This window comes from Megalops cyprinoides, chromosome 5 (assembly GCF_013368585.1).
Source record: "Megalops cyprinoides isolate fMegCyp1 chromosome 5, fMegCyp1.pri, whole genome shotgun sequence".
Lineage (NCBI taxonomy): Eukaryota > Metazoa > Chordata > Actinopteri > Elopiformes > Megalopidae > Megalops > Megalops cyprinoides.
The window spans coordinates 26,787,843-26,811,263 of NC_050587.1; the positions used below are offsets into that span (position 1 = coordinate 26,787,843).

The 23,421-nt window shown below is 39.8% G+C and overlaps 1 protein-coding gene across 2 annotated transcripts; it reads right to left on the bottom strand.

Moving 5' to 3' along the window:
* Positions 1-577: 577 nt before the first annotated feature.
* fybb (FYN binding protein b) lies at positions 578-20,539 on the bottom strand. 2 transcript variants are annotated; one of them, XM_036528980.1, is made up of 18 exons: positions 20,390-20,539; positions 10,752-11,712; positions 8,947-9,070; positions 8,735-8,808; positions 8,538-8,560; positions 7,857-7,903; positions 6,994-7,120; positions 6,319-6,478; positions 6,087-6,219; positions 5,815-5,834; positions 5,458-5,530; positions 5,122-5,223; positions 4,098-4,496; positions 3,856-3,955; positions 3,502-3,664; positions 2,452-2,485; positions 1,666-1,697; positions 578-1,434 (listed from the first exon to the last, which is right to left on the bottom strand). In XM_036528980.1, exons 1-18 carry the CDS (start codon positions 20,390-20,392, stop codon positions 1,412-1,414), a joined length of 2,598 nt encoding a protein of 865 aa, XP_036384873.1. In that variant the 5' UTR covers positions 20,393-20,539; the 3' UTR covers positions 578-1,411. The 2 variants fall into 2 exon arrangements, with proteins under 2 accessions (XP_036384873.1, XP_036384874.1); XM_036528981.1 differs by lacking the exon at positions 5,122-5,223.
* Between the last annotated feature and the right edge of the window lie 2,882 nt (positions 20,540-23,421).

Genomic DNA, 23,421 nt, shown 5'->3' on the forward strand with positions numbered 1-23,421 from the left:
CATTATTGAGGACAGATACACTGTATTCATCACTGATTGACAGTTTATTACAAGAAACTGAAAGTTCCTGTGCAGTGTTTTTTGTTTTAATTAGATGTTCAATACTGCAGTACAGGCTTTATAAACCCTTGTCCTAGAGGGCCACACAATATCTGTCTGTGCAATATATTACCGGCTATCAGAAACAACTGAATGCTGTCTGGATTTAACCAGCCTTTCTCGTTAGTGAGCGCATGAGTGGTCTATGAAACACTGGACAACCGCCTGAATTTAGGGCATCAGGGACCGGAGCTTAAATGCACCACTGTAAGGAGAACTGTAATAATATGGCCTATAATATGGTTTAATAAGATCTTTGAAAGTTTATATTGTTTAAATAAGGTAAAGGCATGAAACAAATCTCATTTGACTGACATTCTGAAAAAAATAGGCACAGTGCATTTTTTAATCTTTCCAAATACTTAATATCAACCATACAGTTTATTATCAGAAGGTGTGCAAATGTCCATACCATGTTGTGAATGTAACACATTACTTTTGATAATTCATTATAACCAGGCAGTTCAAATTGTGGGTGAATTTAAACTTAAACAATGCTTACATTAATACATTTACCATTTTATACAACTGGATTTTTTGCTTGAGAAACTGAGCATAAAGAACTTGCCCAAAATTGTTACAGCAGAGTCCCGCCTGGTATGTAAACCAAAAGTCTTGGTGCTCTATCCACTACTCTGCATACTGTTCTGAACGCAGGCATTGATAACACAAAACAACAACAAAACAAAAACACACACATATGGTTGCATTTACCACTCAACAAAATCAAAATGCAAGTAAAAATAGTATTTTTGGCTGTACAGGATCTCATTCATTCTCAGTTCATTACAGACACAGCAAGTTGACAGCTGGGTTTGGTGTGGTTGGTGGCAAGTGTCTTGGAACAAAACATTCTCTGGCAGTGCTTTTGGTACCCAGAGTGTAACATGAATGAAAGCCAGAACCACTCTGAGATGTTCCTGCTGATCGCCAGCTTTAAAACTTCTTGAAGGTGGCTGCGCACTGTTTTATAAAGGTTCAAATGCGTGTGATATCAGACTATTCCTTCCACACTGCTGTTGCTCCACACTTACTGGAGTCCATTTCAAAGGCTGGTAATATGATGTATAAAAAGTATGTGGAGTCCTTCTGAGAAATCTCTCAGTTTTGCTAGTACTAGCTGATTACCTATGGGATGATGGTAATAAGCCACTGCTGGTCTGTGGACAGTCATTGCTGTCATTAATATAACACCCCATCACCCTCCCTGCATCACTTTCCAAGCAATAAATATATTCTGCATTATCTATTATTAACAAAAATCTGAAGTAAACTGAAACTGCATTCCATGGCAAAAAGGGTCCAATGCGGCTCAGTCGTTGTCATAGATGCAACCTGAAAGACACAAAAGCCAAAAAAGATTTAGTTCATGTAAGCTATTGTAAATTACAAAGCAGAATGAAATGCTGTGACCAACAAGTCTTAAAATAATCCTGCTAAATAAACATGATTGCCTTCCACACTTCCATCCTGCTTGAGTCGAGGGTGCAATTCATATTCAATTCCATCTGCTTAAATTGGTATTGATGTTCTTGTTAACAGTACTTCCTTATTTCTGTAACTTACCTTCACCGATGTCATCATAAATATCAGCATCCCTGTGTGAAGCAAATCAGAAATTTGTCATCACAATAAGAAAGTCTGTGGGTTGTTCTACGCAGCATGAAGGCAACTGATATTTTGCTTTTAAAAACAGCTTATAGGACATTCACCCATCATGGTACCCATTGTGACCAAAGCAATTGTGTCATTTTCATTTCATTCTTTTTTCCTTTTTAGCGACACATTTATAATTTTTTTTCACCCAGTTTGGAATCTGCAATACATTGCAATATGCCGTACTAAGCTTGTCTATTTGCACGCCTCCTATGCTTATGAATGAGTGTTAAAGCTAGTGGAGTGCATTGGCTGGTTCACGTGAATGCAGCCAGAGGAAATTTCTCAAACTTCGATTTCCACATTGTGGCACAAGGGGGTAGATGCCAATTAGATGAGAGATGCACTCTCCAGCCATTGCAGGCATTTGCAGGCCCCTCTCAAGCTGTTAGACAATGCCATAGTGGAGGGATAAGGAACCTCTGCCTGATCTAACCCCCCCCCCCCCCCCATCCTCCTCGATGGGCTTCCAGTCATTGTGTCCACGGGAGAGGTTTCAGATCCAGGCTGTAGGGCTCAGCCTGGACTTGAGACAAGCTGCTTTACTGTCTGAGCCATTAGGGAGCCAAGTTTTTCACATTCTGATATTGAGATTGTTGCATACTGGAGCTAGGCTTTCACAAGTGTTCTTCTGGAGTACATGTGGCTGTGCATACGTGTGTATGTGTATGATGTAGTACATTTTGGCATACTTACTCTGCCACAATGTTGCTTGTTGATACATAACCAACTGGAAAGCAAATAGAGATGACATCATATCATGATTAGTTTAAACTGGTTGAGGCATGACTTATTTTTATTCAGTGTTTATTCTTTTGTCCATTTATTTTGCCCAGTAGATACTCTGGGGTAGATACTCTCAATTGCTCTGTCGTTAGCTTAGCTGCGGTTTAGAGTTTAACACGGTTTTAAACACGCATGTTGCAGAAGTAGTCACGTGGCTTCTTAAGCCCCATTGCTGTGTCATCAGTACCTGTGGTTTAACCTACTGCTGAGGTTTAGCTTGATCTCAGTTGCTGAGTCTTCAAGAAATTTCATATCAGCCACCAGAGGTCACTTTTTGTGCGTATTTGCACCTGACACTGAGGTGGTTTAAGGCAAGACTAAACCATCTCATTTGCAGAATGAGACCTGCATCACATCTTGCACACAAACTGTAGCAATATTTTGTTAATGTCTGCCCCCATATAGGCCTATGTCGTCACTTACTTTGACTGTGTGAAATAAAATCTATATAGGGATATTTCTTTATATAGTCCTATAATTAAGGTTTGCGGAGATAACTTTCTACATCTTCTTCAAAAAATTTTGGGACATATTTTTTAGGTCCTAAAACGAGGACATGTCCGGGAAAAAGAGGACGCATGGTCACCCTAGTTAACTCTATGTTCTGGCAGAGAATATCTATATAGACAGGCTCTGGTTCTGGGTAGATATCCAACTTCCTGTTTCCAGACAGTTTAACTGCGAATCAGCTGAACCCGTGCATGTTGTTACATAGCAATCACATTTAGCTTAACACACAGCTGCGCGTTAAACTCGTGATACTTCCGTTTTAAGTAGTACAGTTCTAAAGCGCAGCTAAGCTAGCTGACAGAGCAATTTCCCCCCTTGGTTTGGGTGACTAACAAGTTTGTTTACCATTTACGCGATGGATTTTTACTAGAGCAGATGAAGTGCTCTCTACTTGAGCAAATGAGGTGCTATGTGGTCCTCTAAGCCCTACATTAAACAATTCACACTCACACTTCCCCTCCTCATTTCGGCAGATCATTTTGTTTTCCACAGGCTTCACAATGACGTCCAGGGTCTCCCCTGGCCTGAGGGGTAGATCTTTACTCCCCCACTTCTTATTGGTCAGTGTGGAAATGATGGTCACCTGATACAGCACTTGGATCTCACCATCAAACTGTCAGCAATGAAAAAAATTACATGCTTGCACACGGATGAAATCACTTACATAATAACAAAAAGGCATACGATGTTAAGATCAATCATGACAGTTTAGGAGGTTGTGGTCAGTATTAATGAAATAATGGGTAAGATTATAGACAGAGATATGGAAAGGGATTGAGGAATAATGGAGAACATGGATCTCACTTTGAACTTCTTCCTGAACTCCTTCTCCTCTTTTTCAAACTTCTTCTGCTTCTTGGGATCCTTCTCTTCCATCTTAGCCTTTGACTTGATCTGTGTTAGACTGCAGAGAGAGACACCCATGAGACCAGTGAGGCATATCCGGGTGTGCCAAGACACATCCTCACAAAAAAAAAATGTATTTCACTTGGTTTTATGTGTGAGTAACATTACACCATATTAGCAACTTCGGACTTCGGACTGACCTGATGAGGGAAGGAGCAGGAGGGAAGCCCTGGGATTCCACATCATCGTAGATTTCATCATCAATTGCATCAGCAGTTTTGTCTGTGGGGACAACAGAGTAAGAACAGTAGCAAGGAAGTGCACACATTTTGTAGTGTGTAGGCATTCTAGATGGTATGCTGGCATAATTTAACAACAGTAAATTAAACCTTGAATATTGGGAATATATATTGTACACTTTTGGATATGTGTCTATGACGTACGGTATCTCTGTGTAAGGTACCTCTGCCTGGTTATTGCTAAATTTTGAATTGCAAAATGAAACTGCATGCACTGAAAGGCATTGTGGGGAAAACAGAAGGATGAATGAGGCATTACCAGTGTTTCCCTCTGGAGTGAATTGAGGAGGAGGAGGTACTCTGAAAAATACAGTTAAAAATCAATAATGGCTATAGCTTCCTGTTTATATGGATTAAATTAGTCATGTTGGGATTAGCCATTTCCTTGTATTGGATTTGGTTAATGGAGGATTATTGTAAATCAACACATGCAGTGGAACAAAGGCAGGTATTTCAGGTCCCACAAAATCATAAAATCAATCTCAACTATTACTTTTCTGAGACAAACTGACTATGTGGTATATTTAACACAGTTTTCCTAATAAATCAACATCAACCATTTGCTTAAAAATTCAAATAATTTTGAATTAAGACCAAAGGATGAAGTAAGTAATAAAAATGTAGACTGGCATTTTAGTGCATGCTAATTGATTTAAAAGGTTGATTTAAAAAAATCAGGCAAAAGATGACAGGAGATTTCAAAGAAGCAAGGAAAATAAAGCTGAACTGTTATTTTCAGAAGAGCATTCAAAAACATGGTCTCCCCCATCATTCCACAGTGCTGCTTAGGGTGAATTGATGACGTTAATTGAAAGTCCTTTAGAAAGAAGTTTAATTAGGCTGAATTAGCTTGGGGTGAGGGGGCCAGTTAAGAATTAGTGAGTATTATTATTATTCTAGAGCATCTTACTAATGTGTGAATTACTCATTATTGCTGGATGTGTTTTTCCTCCAGTCGTCCAAGCCTTTTAGCATCCTAAAGAAGTCACGAGGTTTGCGGGGGAACTTGAGTTCAGGTGGGCTGTGGCTTGAGAGAGGCGCAGTGGAAGTGGGGAGTTAGAGCCCAGACAGCACAAAGTTACCGATGGGTGTACACACACACACACACACACACACACTCACACACACACTCGCTTAAATGGGCAGGGTCTAATATTCATTTATTAATAACAAGCACCCACTTGTATACAAGCACGTACACTCCAACACATGAACAGATAAAGTACAACCATTGCAGTGCACCCTTGGATGAAGTCCTTACCTGACATTAAGTTCTGGATCTTCTAGATCATCATAGATGTCTCCATCCTCCTCAGGTGGCGGGGGTAGAATCACTGAGAACACACAGAAAGAGCTTCTTTATTACATTTTTGTAATAAAGTGTTTGTGTTCTTCACTGAGATAGAAGAAAAGCTTGCACCAATTCTTGAATTGATTGCTAAAGATTATTTACCTCTTTGTTAATATAGAAATGAATTTGCATGTATTACTGTGCTTGCTAGTTTTCTCATAGCATAACAAGTTGCTAGTTTGTTGAAATGATATTGAATAAATTGGTTTTGTGTATAAATTACACAGGATGCATGATAATATACAAGCCGTGAATTTTGAAGCTTACCTCCTGGACCTTTAACTCCACTGAAACAAACAGACAAAACAAGTTCAAGTTTGGAATTAGTGATCTAGACACCAGGTTGATATCACCAATATGTACGTACTTATTTTAAGGACTAATTTCCTTACAGCATTCTTAAAATCTGCAGTTTAACCTTAACCTCGCGAACCCTCATAGCAGCATGCAGCGTATTCCAAGGTGAATAATGATTCCTTAACCCCCACAGTCAAGCCTCTGCACTGAGAGACTCAGGACACAGGCCTAGCCTTACTTACCTGCTGAAGTCATCCTGGGTGCCTATGTCATCATATACATCCGGATCCTCCTCCTTCTGGCCAGGGAGTGACCCACTTGTACGCTTAAGAGTGTCAAAGTCAATCTCCACTGACTCAGTCTTCACATAGCCATCTGCAATGAATGGTGTGGAAGTGGGATTTATACAAGAAGCAAAGGAAGAACAGAGGTCCGAGGAGGAGCCCGAAAGGGAACTTGGGAGGAGCTACTCACAGGAGCCGTCACTCGTCCTGCCCAGCCAGCGCCCCTCTGGGTTGTCCGTAATGCGGATGATCTCAATGGACTCGCCCTGCTTCACAGCCAGGTCCATCTTGCCTCCTCTACAATCTACCCGGGCCTTGACCTTGTGGATGACCTGCATTGGCCCAGAGAGCTACATACCGACACAGAAATGACAGGGAAGGATTTTGTTAATACTGAACACATTAGAATGGCAGGACTGGCTGTGAGGATAATAACAACTCCACACAGGCACAGTAATGGCACAGAGGACCTCAATAGAGAGGTGTATTGGTGGCAGATATACGAAGGTAATCAGGGAGCAGTGATCTTGGTACTGGACTCTCAATCACAGGGGTGTAGGTTTGAATGCTTAATGGTACTCTGCTGTTTCACCTTTAAATACACATCAGCACTGCTCCATTATCAGTCAGAGAGTGCCAAAAACTGAAAGCCTTTTAAACTAACAAGAAAATTTGAGAAAAAAATTCTATTCTGTTTACTGACTATATTTACAGGAAGACAATAGCAGTAATTTTTAATTTTTATATATTATAATGATACATTATTTTATTGTATTCAGATAACTATAAGATTATTTTATATGATTCTAATGTATGCTATATGCTCTGGACTCTAGAGTGTATGACACATTCCAGGCCTGCTCACTTTGAACTTCTTCCTGGCCTCCTGTTCTTTCTTTTCTCTCTCTTTTTGTTCTTTTTTCTCCTGTTCCAGGCGTTTCTTCTCCTCTTTTTCCCTCTTCTTCTCCTGCTCCTTAGATTCCATTGTGGACCTATGCAATGTTGAGGGAACCATAATTGGTATGGCTCTACCAAGAGAGAGGCACACAGTGTAGAGGAAGCCAAGCAAGCCAAGGGTCTAAGAGTGGTTATGCTCCAAATGCATGCACCTTGACCCTTCCTTGGAACAAAGAAGTTTGCCAGTTGGTTTTACTCATGTATGACTATGAGTTCATTAATTGGTGAACTGAAAATGTTGCATCAGCAACACCTTGATATTTTGTGACTTTTGTTATTCACTGTGAAGGGGAGGGCACATTGCAGTCAGACTGCCGTAGGGCCTTAGACCATAAAGACAGCAATACAATTATAGTAGTCTTATCATCCTCTGTCACCAGTGTGCTGGCCACAGTGAGTTTAGATACCTGTTTTAGTTTCCCAAAATTCCTTTGCCTTTGAAAATTTTGAGGACAAGTAAAATGTAAAGGTGGTAAATTGTTTGCATCTTGCATTAGGGTCAGACTGCATGAATGGACTGTAATGTAGATGTGACACCATAAACTTGCAGAGAGTACTGCAGATACTCCATTTTTTACCATATTATGGAGTGTACAATACTCCAGATTATGGAGTATAGAATACTCCAGGTTATTTGTGCTGTTAAAGTAAAACCACCACTGGGTGGTAGCGCTGAGTTAAAAATCTACATTGCCAGTACTCCATGAGCATTTTTCATTATTTCCTTAAATTACACCTCAGCTGGACTGAACCAACAAAAAAATCCCTCACCATCTGTCATCGAGATCCTCGTACATCTCCTCATCGCTTCCACTCTCCTGTCACATTAAGAGAAAGAGTAACTTCAACACGACCAACAAATCAACACATCTCTTACTGATAGTAAATAAAAGCCACCACAGAATGGCAGTAGTGAGCTAAGAGTCAAAGTGGCTGAATAACAAGTAGTACAAGTTTTTCACCAATATGAAGTGTAATGCCAACTTGTATTTAAGAGCAATTGAAGTGATTCAACATATACAAAGAAGCTATTATAACTGTTTTCACTTTAAAATTTCATCTGTAGAACAGTATTAGATTCTATTGCACTACTACCCAAAAACCCCGACCAAAACAATCTGAATTGTCTAAGCAACCAACTGGTGATGCAATTTCAGCCGATAGAATTCCACAGACCTGTAAACATTAACTACATATGAAATTATCAACTATAAAATAATTGTCCCAACCTCATTTGAGGTCAGCTGTCCAGCTGTGATTGATCGACTTCTCAACCTTTTCACAAGAGGTTTGCATTGTGTGGTCAGGTGTGACAGGCAAAAAGGAAAGGTAACTCATGTAGTCATGCAATAGCACTAAGTGCCCTTATTAGTCACTGCATGTCACTGCATTACAGATTGCTCATACAGTAGGTCAGGATTGCTTTAGCATGGCCCTGTTTGAATTTCTTACCTCAGCTCTCTGGCTAGGATGCCCTGGAAAAGAATGAATCCATAGCTATATTAAATCATTATTTAGTGTCTTTAAGAGAATGTGTTTCAAAGGAAATAGGAAATTTGTCAAAATTATGACTCCACTTAATCATGCATTGACATAAATATAGATTTCTCCTCCATTGAACCCCCTTCAAAATGGACAGATGGCTTTACCTCCACAGGGGAGAGGTGGTGGGTTGTTCATTAACCCAACGTCATCATAATTTTCATCTGGATCTGGTTGAATACTGTGTGAAACAGACGAACAGACACATGCACAAACAAAGTGTTAAGGGTCTGCTGTGTAATGATGTTTTAATGTGTTTGTTGTGGCTTTGAGAAAAGTAGCAGTGAACTGTGGCATGGCCTTCAGCACTGGTACTCACATAGCTCCAGTAGGCCGAGGGGGGAGGCTAGGGGCCAAGGGGTGAGACGGCAGGGGTGGAGGCACAGGGTTGCTGGAATGAGAGATTGGAGGAGGAGGAGGACTCGCCTTCTTAAATCCAGGACCTTTTCAATGCACAAAATAATCCCAGTAAAATAAGGTGTTGGGGTGAAATCATAAAACATTACCTTAGTCCTTTTAACATTGCCAGTCTTAAAGGGGGGGGGAGTTGTGTTTTTTTTTGGTGAATTTATGATCCTTCAGTTAGCACCTTTGAATTTGGCTGTAAAAAATATAGGTTAGAACTAAAAAGGGAAACATTTCACTTGGTCTATTATGTTCCCTTTATAAGAGGAACTTCACACTGTACAGTGCACAGGCCTCTGCAAAAAAGAGAAACTAGAAAGGGAACCTGGCAGACCGAATAGAGGAAGCATCATTTTTCTGATTCTGTTCCTGCATTTAGCTGTCACATTCTCTGGGTTTATGGCCTTTTATTGATCAGCATCTTTTTGAGTATAGCTTTGTGTGTGTGCACTTGTGAATGTGTGTGTGTATGTTTGTGTGTGTGTGGAGGGTTGGGAAAGAGAAAACAAGATCAAAAGGGATAGTATATATATACATATCAGTGTTGAAAAAGCAGTGGGAAGGAACATCTCAGTGAATCATGCAGCCACACAAATCACTTTGGTCTTGGTTGGTGTGTGTGTTTGTGTGTGTGTGTGTGTGTGTGTGTGTGTGTGTGCTGTCCTGTAAAATATATGAAACCACTAAGAAAAGGGCTTTGGGAAAGAGACAGCTAGTTTGTTGAGCTGAGCAGCTGCTGCGGTTATACCTGTTTCACTTTATCGGTGCACAAACCTCCTTTAGCAGCTGCCACTTAGTTGGTAATAATCATTCAGAAATGCACAGACACAATGCAACAAGTCACAGAAATATATACACACATTCAAATTCTTAACTTTTAAACTGGCCATTATGGTAAGCTTCTCAGCAGTTTGCTTTGATTTAATGCTTGTGTTCAAAATTTTCAACATGTAATAGGATGCGTGACACCTCTCAGTGAGGCTTGGAAAAAAGCTGCAATAAAATAAAACTTCATTGAAATGAAGAAAATCAATCTTCCAAAGCAAAGGTTTATGAAAACAGTAAGCAATTAATAGGTTTTGGAGATATACAGCAGATAAGCCTGGATAATTGAAACATTTACCCCCAGGTGTATAGTTTTACAATAATTTAATAATTCTTAGCTGTAGAAAATCTGTGTACATCTTGTAAACAGTGTTGGAAAGTAACAATGTAGGGATATTGTCAACTCATTAAGAGTTATTATCTTGTAATAACTGTACCAAAAGTTTGCATGTTTTTGCATGTTCACTCCAATCAAAGCAGTTCAAGCAAGCAAATCATGCTGCATGGTGTTATTAACTACTAGCCTAATTATTGTCATGGGCTGCATCACTGGCAGTGCCATTAGATAACACTAAAATCCTATTAAAATCTCAACTGACTTCCCCTATTTATGGTGCCAAGTAAAGGGGACATTTAGTGGGTAACACCATATGAACAAATATATCTGCTTCCTACTTCGTGAGATTTGCATGAAGGATATAAGAAGGTGCCTTCATAAATCATTACCTAATAATCATAAAATGGAAAGCAACATGTAAAACACCTCTCCAAAACAACCAAACATAGACATCAGAAAATAATAAATGGTTATTACATATACTGATACTCTTGTCAGTATACAGTGTTTCAAGGCTTGAGATGAAAAATTAATGCACTAGTCTAGAGAAGACTCACCATCAGTCATGGATTCTGTTCCTTTCTTGAACTTATCCAAGTTGACCACTGGGGGTCTGTTTGGTTTGGCTGGGGCGCTCCCTAAGGCCAGTTTATTGGGCAAAGGGTTCCTCTTCGGAGCAGAGGAATCATTTTCCTTCTGTTCTGCGGCCTTTTTCAAAAAGCTAGGCTTGCGGTTGGCTGAGGGTTTGGGGAAAGAGGAGTCATGGGAGTTCAGGGGTTTGACTCCATCCTTCACCCCCTCCTCCCTCTGGGCATCACCACCCTCCTTGTTGAATACATTCTGTGCTGCCCGAAAACCTGGGGGTTTTAGGGGTGTCCCGGGGAATGGTTTAATGGTTGAGTCCCCTGTGCTTCCCTCCTCAGCCTGAGACCGCAGTGCAGCCATTGTGCTCTTGGGTTTTGGAGCAGTGGGCATCTTGGGTGGGGTGGAGCCGATGCTGCCCCCACCTTCTTCACTTTTGGTGTCCTCTCTTAGCCAGGGAGGCTTCGACACAACAGGGGGTGGCTTTGGGATAGCAGGTTTGGTATCTGGTAAGGTGGCACTAAGAGAAGGTTTCTGCAGAGGAGGTTTGGGGAAGGGGGGCTTGGATTCTGGGTCACGGGATGGTTCTGGGGGCTTAGGCTTTAAGGGCTGTGGCTTGTTCACAGGAAATTTCCCATCCTCCTGGGGGCTCCCAAATTTGCTGGCCAGGGGCTTGGGCTTGGGGAATTCTCGCACCTCTGGAGCACTCTTGGTGGAGACAGTGCTCTTCAAGAAGTTAGATTTGGGAGTTGAGGCACCAGGGGCTGCACCTCCTGAGAGACTGCTTTCCAGGGCTGGTTTCTTGGCCTGTGGAGGGGGTCCTGAAGAAAAAGTGGGGTGCACAGGCACCTTGGGACGGCCCCCAGGGACACCCTCCATAGAGTTGCCTCCGGTATTGAAGCGGGCCATGATGGCCTTCACATCTGCCTTATTGTCCTGGAAAAACGAAATAAACAATAATGAGAAAAGGGAAAGACAACTTGGAGGGAGAAGGTAGAGGAGAGAGCGGCAGAGGATGCATATAAAGTGTGAGATCATGCGTGTGTGAGTGAGTGTTCATTTGCGTGGATGGTTTCATCCTACCCTTCAAGGTTCTGCCTTTCAGGGTTCCCAATTAAAATGCTTGTTCCAAGCGAAGGCTCAGCTCTATGGCTCAAGTTTGAGCCCATCCATGTCATCTGCTGACAGTGACCACAAGTCCACAGCAGTAGAACAAATTGGCTTTGTTCTGCCAGGGAAGGATGAGTATGTCACCAAGGTTCCCTTCTTGCACCGCTCTCAACAACTTGCTTGTGTGCCTATGGGTTTCTCAGACAGCATCAGATAGTCAATTCCTGCTCCTTGTGTTGGGGTTTGTAGTGTGAAAAATATTTGTTGCTATTTGTTCATACTGCATGCTATGCTCCTGCATGATTGAAGAGAGTGTCACAGTGATATAAGCCAAGTGTAAAACTGGCAGAATTTGGATGAAAAAGGGGAGATAACATGAAAAACATAATTATATTTGATGTACAAAGCATTAGTAAATCTGCCTTTTAGACATCATTATCATAGTATATGGTTTATGTATTCACTTTGCCACTTTTTTTTACAGATTTACAGTCCCAGTTACACACCTACTCATAGAAGTGTTTTTCTATATTATTACTATTTGCCACATTTTAGAATAATAGTAAAGACATCAGAACTATGAAATACCACAAATGGAATTATGCAGTGATCAAATAAGTGTTAAACAAATCAAAACTATTTTATATTTTGGCTTCTTCAAAGTAGGCAAAAATATTTTTTATTAAAATAAAAATTTTTGGAAAGAAATTCATACATAGGCATCAACTTCAGTATTTATATTTGCCTAAGAAACAAATTTCAAACATTTAAGCAAAAATGTCTTTGAATGCTTAATCAGGTGTGTCCAAATGTTTGACTGGTGCTGTATCTCATGCTAATTTTTGATACGTTTCATTAAATTACAGATTAGCTTGTCCAAGAACATATTACAGTTCACATAATCTCAGCAAGATGAAGTCATTGCATTTCTTTGAAGAATCTGAGTACATTCTAGTCTTTTCAAGCATGTCAGTTCAGGATACTCTTTTCTGTATGTTCACTACTCCTTAACAGACAGTCGATTCATCTCATGTATCTTACAAAGGAAAAGCTGCAAAACTCTCATACTCTATTCTTCTAGGAACCATGCTTAATGGAATAATTCACATATTTTTCAGAACATGTAGGACAGCATTATATCAGCTGACTGCACACTGTACAGAAATCTCATATCTCCCTCAATCCATTCCTGTCCTCCCCGCAGACTCACCTATGTGCTGCGTAACTGTCCTGTTTGGGCTCTAAGCGGAACTAACATCCTCAGGAACAGCCGTGTGTGATGGAATACACAGGAAGAACCAGAATAATATAACAGTTCAAAACAGGAAGTGGTGTGTTGTGTTCACCCTCAGGCCTTCCCATAACAATGGACACTTGCTAGATGAACACCGCTATATGAATAGTATTAATAACATCAAACATAATATCTGCATTAGATACAGTGGTGTTTGAAAAACAAGAGACAGGCAGAGTTGAGTTCCTAGATCTTATCTCTTACTATAAAGAATAAACGAGAAAGGTTGGCTGCAGACATAGCATTGATGAGGAACCTTTCTAAAACCAGTGTTGAAATTGGAGAAAAAACTGTCATTTCACCACCCTTGCTTTTAAATGAAAGTTCTTGCAGTTGTTGCACAAAAACCCAGATAAGCTGAACTAGATGTGCAATGAAGACACAGTATATTGTCTTTCCTGCCCTGAAAAGAGGTGAATTAACATTAACACATTATGTCCGTATTTCAATCTCTATGTATGTCCACATGAGAGGGAGTAGTAATGGTGTTTTTCCACAAGAGGCTGAGGTTGAATCTGAATCAGTCTGCAGTGAAATTTGGCCAAGCTGGTATGGTTGGTAAGGAAGGACTTATGCTTTTGGATTTTTATTATTTTGCGTTTTATGTTTTTAAGGTCAGTTAAAAATCAGTTGTCTGTACACTGATAGTGGAACAGATGGTAGAATGCTGCCACCGTTTTAGACTTCGTTTAAAATCTCTTTTTGGTGTATTTTTAAATGTCATTTGAGATGCAAAAGCAAAGCACAGCAAAAATATTTAAATTCTATAATTGCCCCCTTGTACAATTTTTCTCCCTAACCAAACATCTGGGTGATCCTGAATAAGTCTCAAATTTAGAAAATTAAGATATGCATCAGGTTACTGGCCACAGAAATAGAACATAAACCATTATTTTAAATGGATTTCTTTCTTTCACTTAAACTTTTCCTTGCCTGTGGATTATTGTGTGAAGTGATGGCTGCATGCTACTTTGTGTATATCCATCTTAAGGGCCACATTTTAGTTTTTCTGCTGCCACTAGCTTTCTCCAGTCATTTATCCAGCATTCAGTTTAGTATGTTGGTACTGACAATGTGATAAATATTACTGAGGGTCCAAACAAAGGATTCAGGAGAAGAATTTACAGACAATCCCTGCACAATTAACCAAACCTAGCCAAACTGGCACTGTCCACAACTATAAAAATCCCACTTACTACTTCCTCTCTGCACCAGCTGTTCAAGACATCACTCCTCCACCTCATTTCCCCCTTTCTTTTCCCTGTTCATGATCTCCACATGGGGAGTCAACAACCTCAGCCCATGGGTAGGTGGGGTCCCCTTTTTGGACTCTAAGCCAAATAAAGTACTGGTTTAAACACATCAGTTGCATCTTCATACTGCGGTTGTATTGAGATTCATATCTACTTTATTTATGTTATCAATTTATGTTCTTGTTTATTATGTGCTCGCTTAAAAAATGAGTTTCAAGCACCAGAAAACGATTGATATCCTTACAGTTTGTGACATTGGACCCCATTAATAATGAATCCGTTATCTCAAAATCGAAAGTCAGAGAATATGTTCTCCTTTTACAGATGTTAAAATGTTCATCAGCTCTCAATATGTATTTTTGTAAATGTAGGCTTCAGGAAGTTTATGCAAATGGAAAAAAATTGCTAACATCAGAGTTTCAGTGAGGCTGCAGTTTCAACACAGTTCTCGAAAATAAAATGGACATGAGGACCACGTGTAGCCATATTCTCTCATGCATATTTACATCCTGAACAGACAGGCACCGAGAAAACACACAGACTCTGACACCTCCCCTAAAAAGAATTTTAGAATCGCTTTCTCAGAACCATGAAACCACCAAGCAATAATATTCTAAATAGAATATACACTACTCTTCTCAGGAGTCAAAGCAAGCAAGCCAGAGATTGATAAAGTACATATCCTGTCAGCAGAGGGTGCCTAATCATCAAACATGAAAACAGGATGTAATGGAATGTAACAGAATGCAGATTAAACCTCGGGTTTAAATTATATGATTTACGAGGACAATACAGGGAGTGAGGATGGAATGGTGGCCATAATTTACAATCATATATGAGTTCAGTTCAGCTTTGAGTCTTAAATACCCAGGTTTGACAGATGGTCAAACATTTGAATAAAATGACACATCTCACTTGCTCCACAAAATCCAGAATTTTGTGTCTGTGAAAGTGAATGAATGAGAGACGGAGACAGTAAGTGTTCTAATTTAATAGGTCCACATGAAGGAAGGGGAAAAAAACAATCAAATGTCCAGTACCGATGCCATATTTGTCTGCCAAAAGCTTATTAAAGCATCTAAAACATTAAAAAGATTTAAAGTATAAACATAAAAAAGTTTTCTTTTCATTTTTTTACACTTGTAAATAGTATGGGTGGCATATGTTAAAAAAGCCTGGTTTTCTTTTCTTACAGCTATGAGACTTGCTAACTCTTAGCCTCTCACATTTATTATTTGATTCCAGCATTCACCACCATTGGCCACTGCAAATTGGCAAACTGCAAATTTTCCTCTATAAACAAAAAATGTTTATATGTAGGGTTGGACAAAGTTGGTGGACTTGAATGCCATCTTAATCTCAGTTTTGGCAGTTTATGTTCTACTCGATTTAGTGTTGAGTAACTGTCCGTGACTCCTGTTGTACAGGTGTAAGCTTGGTAAAGTGACACGCCCAAACTGACAGCAATTAAATTAATTTGAATTGGGACAGACCGGCCACTAGGAAGTGCTGATAAGGGGAAATGACAAGCAATCTTATGTAGCAGGGACTGGCTGATGGTAAGGAACAAACTGTGCCTTAGACATTACAAGAGACGGACCGGAACAGGAGAGATCCAGGTCAATGGGAGCTTCCTCACCAGTGGCAGCGTCAGCTGGACTGGGCTTAATTTACTTGTGAAACTGGTGTGACTGGTGACATGTGATTTGCATAAAATGTAAAACTTTTGTTTAATCATTTCCAGACAGCTGCGCTACTTATGGGCTTAACTTGCCACCAAAATATTTCTTTTGAGAATAAAAAGTATTATTCAATAAATAGCAGCTTTCTGTGGTGGTTCATAAAGGCAGTTGTGAATTTAATTACTGAAATGCTTGTCTGAATATCTCATTGTTACTAAAATTGAACTAGAGATCACAAGATACTTAACCTTTTGAAAAGATCATAAGAGATGATGGGATTCATACCCTATACCTAATCTACAGAACCTACATTATACACGTAACCATAGTACTATGTGTTGGAGAAAAACAGCTGTACAGGACAAGCTGTTAACTCAATCTCAGCCTTTTCTTTCAATCAGCAGTTTTTAATTTGTTGTTGAGAAAATGCTTTGTAAAGATCTACATTATCTCAGTCCATAGTATGATGCTACATACTGTAATTCAAACTTCAATTAGCCAAATGTTAGACTGATTAACTAATCACTGCTAAGTCTGAAGAAACCAACGGCAAACAGAAGTGATGGAAAATGAACAATAAAAAAATGCCTTTAATATATTTTTAACATATGCACGGTTGGAGAGGGGTTTCTTCTCAAAGACAGCTGGCTGTGTGTGACCACTTCCAGATTTCAGGCTAACCTCTGCACTCTGCACTTTCATTGCTTGTATAAATGGATCTTTTGATCGTGTTCAAATGTAAAAATCTGCAGCTGCCTTCTTATTGTGATGTTAAGTGTCTTACCTTGTTCTGTTATGGTGTGTATTTAAGATGCGTTTTGTTATAGGTTTGAATCAATGACTCCTTATCTTTTTGTGGAAGTTAAGTACAAGGAACTATTGTTTGTACCTGTCTTCTGTTTATACATTTTTTCTACTTTATGCAGCCCTCTTTTGGAGTTGCCAGTTTGATATATGTTAGGCTTGTCTCACTGTGACCACCATTTTAGTCATGCAGATGTGCCAGGGCATAGTGAATACAAACCTCTACAATACATGGCAAAGGTGACTATAGGTCACCGGGTGCCTGAAAGCAGTGAGAGAAGGAGCCCTGCTGACATATCCAACCCTATTCTTGTCAGCCATTCTTGGCAGAATGAAAGCGGTTTCCACCGCTGTGGGTTCCTGGTCGTTTTTGGCTGATGAAATAGCTGGCGTTGAATTTGAGATGCAGAGTTTAGCTTATGCTCAAGGTGATACCTTGACCACTGAACTGCTCAGGAGCCTCACGTCCAGGTGATTAGAATGGTGCGTGTTTGTTTGAGCCTGAGCTGTCATTTGCTGACAATGACTGGGAGTTCATAATTGCTTCACTAAACTGGGACAGGTTGGGTTTCATCAGCCAGGGTTTCCTCATCACACAACTCTTGGCACCCTGCGCCTGACCTGCTGCCTATGAGGTGCTCAAATGATGTCAGAGAGATGAACCTATGTTTTATTTTCCATTTGCTCTCTTGGTGCACTGTGTCATTTGTAGTGTGAAAAATAGCTGTGGCTGGCATGCATGAGTATTGGTATTTGCAATGCCTCAGTGCCCTTACATGGGTGCAGAGGTTGTCAGGGTAAGGCAAGTATTATGTACAGTAAGCAATTACAAAAGTTAGGGGTGAAAAAAGGGGAAAAATTACACACCTTTGTAACATGAATATGCTAACCCTTGTCTTTAAACAATCAATTAGACGTTTACTCAAAGAAAAAAGAAAAACTGATTCAAGGAGATGTATACATACAAATAAAGGAGCTGTTTCTGCCCTCTATGGGGAGTCAAGGATCCAAGTGGGAAAATAGCTCAGCTGACTTTACTGAGTTTCCCTACACACTAAATTGTGCGTGGATGTTTGCGTGGATATGGCACAAAATTCATCCACTCCATCTGAATTCAAATACTTAGGCAAGCGCACCCTTAATTTCAGCCCTGCTCAAATCTTTGTACAGCCAGCCTTGAGCCATAAACACAGTAGCCTTGTTGTGTGAAATGCAAAATATGTGTACATAACAAGGTCTGTATGAACAATAACTGAAATATGACTTTTGCCAGTTTGAAAACAAAGAGCTGAGTCTGCAGGAATTTGAGAACTAAAAATTAAAAACTAACAAAAATAATTAAACATGCCAACAACAAAAACGCACACACACGGCTACCTTTTCAACTGCTTTGGAAATGACTTGGAAAAATATATTTATGATTGGACAGGGCCTATAATACTAGCTTGATGTATAACAATGTCCTGAAATACATACTGTAAGCCAATACATATAATTTGAAGGGAGGCAACCAGTGCTGCACATTCATTTTCTGTGCCACTGTAAAACCAACATGACAAATATTCATGTTGTTGTTTTTTAGTTCATCCTCTAATTAAAATTCTCAAGTGACAAAACAACTGCATCTGAGAGCTACATTTAGCACTTCTTTCATTTTGGTTGAGGCTATTTGTCACAGTCCAGGTGACTTTATACTCTTAATCTTAATGGCGTGCAAAGTAGAGACATTCCTTTTTGTGGCTGCCCTGGTGCACACAAGTTGGTGTGCAATGTGGTGTCATGTCAGGTGGTTACACCAGGCTGTTGTCTTTAAGGTCCTTGTGCATCTAGTTCTAGGTGTTTCTTTGTAATTTATTCATGCTGCACTATGCAGTTGTATAAGCATCAAGTATTGTTCCTTTAAATGAATTCCTGAAGTTTAAAGTCAGAATGTGATGTGCTTTGATTGAATCCAGGCCTGTGATGCTATCATTGATTGTTTTTGTGACAGGCAGTATGCCCCCAATCAGACAGACCCTCTAAACAGCTGTCTTGCAGGAAGTGAGGCAGTCGGTATGGTGACTGTGTGGTTGTTTTCTCCTCACACATTTTCACAGAGCTCTACAGTCATTGCAATTGGGAAGGGGGAGGTATTTTAGAAATGCACTCATTGTGACTGCCAAAAGTATGCTAACAGATAGCATCAACTACTCTTTAACACTTCTGCTCCATTCTGCTTAGGACAGTAGCTGAATAAAATGAAGCTGACATTGAATCCTGACAGGGCCCTGTTCAATGTAGCCTGTGTGCTGTTACTTGCATTTTAGGGTTATCTTACAATATTAGTCATCAACAGTTCTGCAGTTCTTAAGTTGTCCCTGAGCTGTTGTTTGCATCCTAATCTAATCATTTGCATCAAACACCCAAACAAAATCTTCTTGCAAGTGCATCTGAGTTTATACATAACAAATGTTAACAAATGTCAACCATTTTCCTAGTGCTACAGTGTACAACTCAAAATAACCTGCACCCAGTCTGGCTTGTAAACATCTGGCATACCACTCTGGTATACATATTTCCAGCATTTGCTTCCGTGATGTGTTTACAAAAAAAGAAAAACGTGACCACACTGTAAATACAGTACACATAAAATGTAAGATTTTGGAAACAGTTTTCCTGCAAAAGTGTCATTATAACACAATTATAACACAAACATTAGAATAAACAAAAAAATGGAGACTGAAAGAGTTTGGATTTAAAAAGAGGAACTGAGTCTTTTCATCAGGGGAAAAACAGACTTGCATTGGTTGTCTTACACAACCTGACTTACTGTATTCTCACAAAACCAAGTTTAGTAAGGTTAACCTGGAAATTCCGCCACCTCTCTAAAAGTACATTATAACTTTATTCAGTGGCTTATTATTAACAGAAAGGAGCCTATCTTTGTGGGTTCACAGTCACAAAATAAACATTTAAGCATGTTAATTGTCATAGTGAAAAGGAACGTGAAGGTCAGTCACATATGGGGCTAATATAAGTTTCTGTTTCTACATTCTCACATGTCATTTCTTCAGCAGGAAAATGCTGACTGTTGAACAATTATCTTGCTACTTTGGCAGTTGGGTTGAACAGGTTGAATCTATTTGACTGTGTCGCTGACAATATCCGTTACTCTCACAGACTGTTATTCCCTACCCAATGAGTATAGCAAGTACATCCTACCTAAATACATCAGTCAACTTCTGACATACTTGGTTACAACACTGATAAATTAAAGACACACTGCAAAGTTGCAGCCGCTGAAAGGGAATGTTTACTACGCCGTGCAGCAACTACCAAATCGAATTCTGTGTCTTACATATTGTAGGAAACAAAAAAACAACCATGGTTTAATTCCAGTGCTCTCTGAATATGCCTTTTACAAGCAAGACTTAACACCATAGACATGCCTGATCTACAGGTTATTGGTAGACCACAGAGGAAGTACTCACCATTACCGGTACAGTACCGGTGGTCCGCTGACTCCAGACGTGGGTGGGTGCCGAGCAGTGAGAGTGCGTATGAATGTACCCAAGAGTGTGTGCTTGTGTGTGTTCACTGTCTGTCTGCTTTCAGTTACTTCCCCTCTCTGTGGATCGGCTCCAGTGCAGTCGTCACAGGAAGCACTATCGCTTGCTCCATCTCCTTTCATTTGCCTATTCCATGCAGCACTGCGGTTCTTTCCATCCCAACAGAACAACAGCTACCACCAACAGAGCGCTGGTCAGTATACTGGTCTCCCTGAGGAAATACACAACAACCCCAATGTCCTATTATTTCAGAGAAATGAGATGAGAAACTCTTGCTATCATGCAAATCTCCAAAAAGTAGAACAGATGAGGTCACCAACCCAAAGAGTAAAACTAAGGTTGAGCAATCATCAAGCCATGATACAGATAAGAAATAAATTTACTTGGCATGTATGTTCACAGCTCCTGCCAGAACGAAACATTAATGATGCAGTTAAAGACAGCACACTGTAAGGTTTGTTGATGCTGCTGCACCGTCTGTGTCTGAAACCACAGCAGGTAAAGGATCGAATCTTCTCTGACCACTGTGACCGGTGAGAGACCACAACAAAACATGGTAATGTGTTTGCCTCACCTATTTAGTTTCTGCAAACAACACTAAGATGACAGGGTTCAAGGACTATGCCATACTCATTCTAGCTCAAACCTTAAAGCAGTGAATGAATATCAAATGAATATTTGCACAAAGACATGTACGGCACCAATTTGAATGACATACATAAAACGTTACACCCTCAGTATAGTGTTTCCCTGAGATATAATAATAAACTGTACCAATGTATATGGCACAGTACCCATAATGTTAGTACAGATTAGTTGACATTAGTCTCTTGCATGTCATCATTAAGACATGGCAGTAGAGTATAACTAAACAAAACGCACAACCCTTCACCTGGAAAAGAATGAGATAGAATGCTCCATCACAAAACTTTGAAGTTAACAATGAGATGTGGGTCCTCTGTCACAGTTTAGAAGTTTGCCCTTCATGTCTTTTAATAACATGGTTGCATGCCATTACTTTTGGGCTCCAGACTGTGCAGTGGGTGTCCTGCCTTTTTATAATTTTAAGGTTTACATAAAAGTCTGTGTGTGTGTGTGTGTGTGTGTGTGTGTGTGTGTGTGTGTGTGTGTGTGTGTGTGTGTGTGTAACAGTGTGATAGCTAGAGAGAGATCATGTGTCTCTGTGAGTGAGAGCGTAAGAGTGTTAGGCAGGCACAAGTAAGTAGGAACTAGAGTCGGTTATCACTACAATCCTGCAAGACCGCACAGGGAGGGGCTGGGGTGGAAACAAACATGCAAATGTAGAGATGACAACACAGAGTGTGAATGTGTAAATGATTATGTATGTGTGTGTGTGTGTGTGTGTGTCCCTAACAGTGTTCAATGTTGAAGACTTGAGTTTACTTACAGATTTAATCTGATTTCCCTGTAATTCTGAGGTTTTTTTCAAGCTCCTTGAGTTGAGCTGAGTGGTTTAGTTCACCACAGTTTCTTAAAATGAGAATAGACCTTACAGGATGCTCCTGTAGCACTGGTCTGTAGCAATGGTCTGTCTGTCCATCAAGATAAATGAGAGGGGCTGGTGGTCCCTGGATTTATAGACAGCATTTCATGCCCTTGTGTTCTGCACTTACAGCCAGGGGCCTACTAAGAAATGTGTATTTGATAAACAGCATATTGGATTTAGTGAAAGTATCATGCTACACAGGTGCTTTTACCCAGAGTGACTTACATAGCTTACAGTTTTTACATGTTGTCCAGTTATACAGCAGAAGCAAGTCAGATAAAGTGCCTTTCCCAAGGGTACAGCCATGGCTGGTGCCACTGGGGGTACCACCTGGACATTGAACCAGCAACCTTTGGGTTATGAACTCTGCTTTTGACCACTACAACAAAATGCTACTTGGGTGAGGAAGTCCCCAACAGGATGAAGTAATTTATATAGATGACCTCCGATATGGGGCTTTCCACTGTGTGGGATTTGGGTGAATCTTAGAGTGAAAATATTAGAGCCTAAATTTTGGTGACAACATTAAAAAAAGACTGTGTTTCCAAAACAATGTGAAACATTTAAAAAAGAGTGGGAGTGATATACTGCTGAATGAGTTTTCTTTGTTTAAATTTGATGTCAGAGGTGATTTTAGGCAGGTTACAGTATAGCTGCAGATGTGTGTGACCAAATTGGATGCAAATGTATAAAGCAATTGTCCTCTAAATGAAACGATCAAAGATTCATCATCTGCATGAGGAGTTCATCAACAACGCACCAAACATAGTCTCAGCCCTCAGACTTAGGGGCCTTTCATTTGATGTACAGCGCATTTTTCTACCTTGATTGGAGCGCACAATTCCTTGTACTTAAATAACACCTCCATTAAGTTATATGCCAAAAGTGCATTCTAGGGCATAATGATTTAATAAAATAAGCATATGGCTATTTAAAAAAATGTCCAAAACATTGTTTCAGCCTGTTCCATGAAATCACAAAATGATATTTGAGGATGAGATGAGGAAAAAAACATGTTCCATTTTTCTTTTTTTACCATTTTTTTCATAACTGTAAGTATTGTATATTTTTCACAACATATTTAACAGTCAGATGGGTGAGGCAGAGGTATGACTAAAATTAAAATAGTTATGTATGTTATGCAGAGGAACACATTTCATTTCAGTTCATTTGCTTTGAAAATTTGGGTCTGAGCAATTTTGGCTATCTCTGTCATGTCAGAGCAAATAACAAAAGCATTTCTTTTTGCAGATAATATTTTCTCCTGAGCTAGATTTATTTTCTCCTGAGCTAAGATATTTCCATCATAAAGAAAACTAAATTAAGAACAGATTTCTCTCAGAACATATGGATCACCTTATATATAGCCCTGCAGTATAACCTTGACAAGCAAATCTGATTTTGCATTTGAAGGTTAATTTGTGAAATGTGCCATCCTCCAAAGCTA

Coding starts and splice junctions, on each gene's coding strand:
- fybb (XM_036528980.1), bottom strand. Junction 5,531..5,814: donor TGGAGTTAAAGGTCCAGGAG/GTAAGCTTCAAA, acceptor GTGTGTTCTCAG/TGATTCTACCCCCGCCACCT. Junction 3,956..4,097: donor CCTGCTCCTTCCCTCATCAG/GTCAGTCCGAAG, acceptor CTCTCTCTGCAG/TCTAACACAGATCAAGTCAA.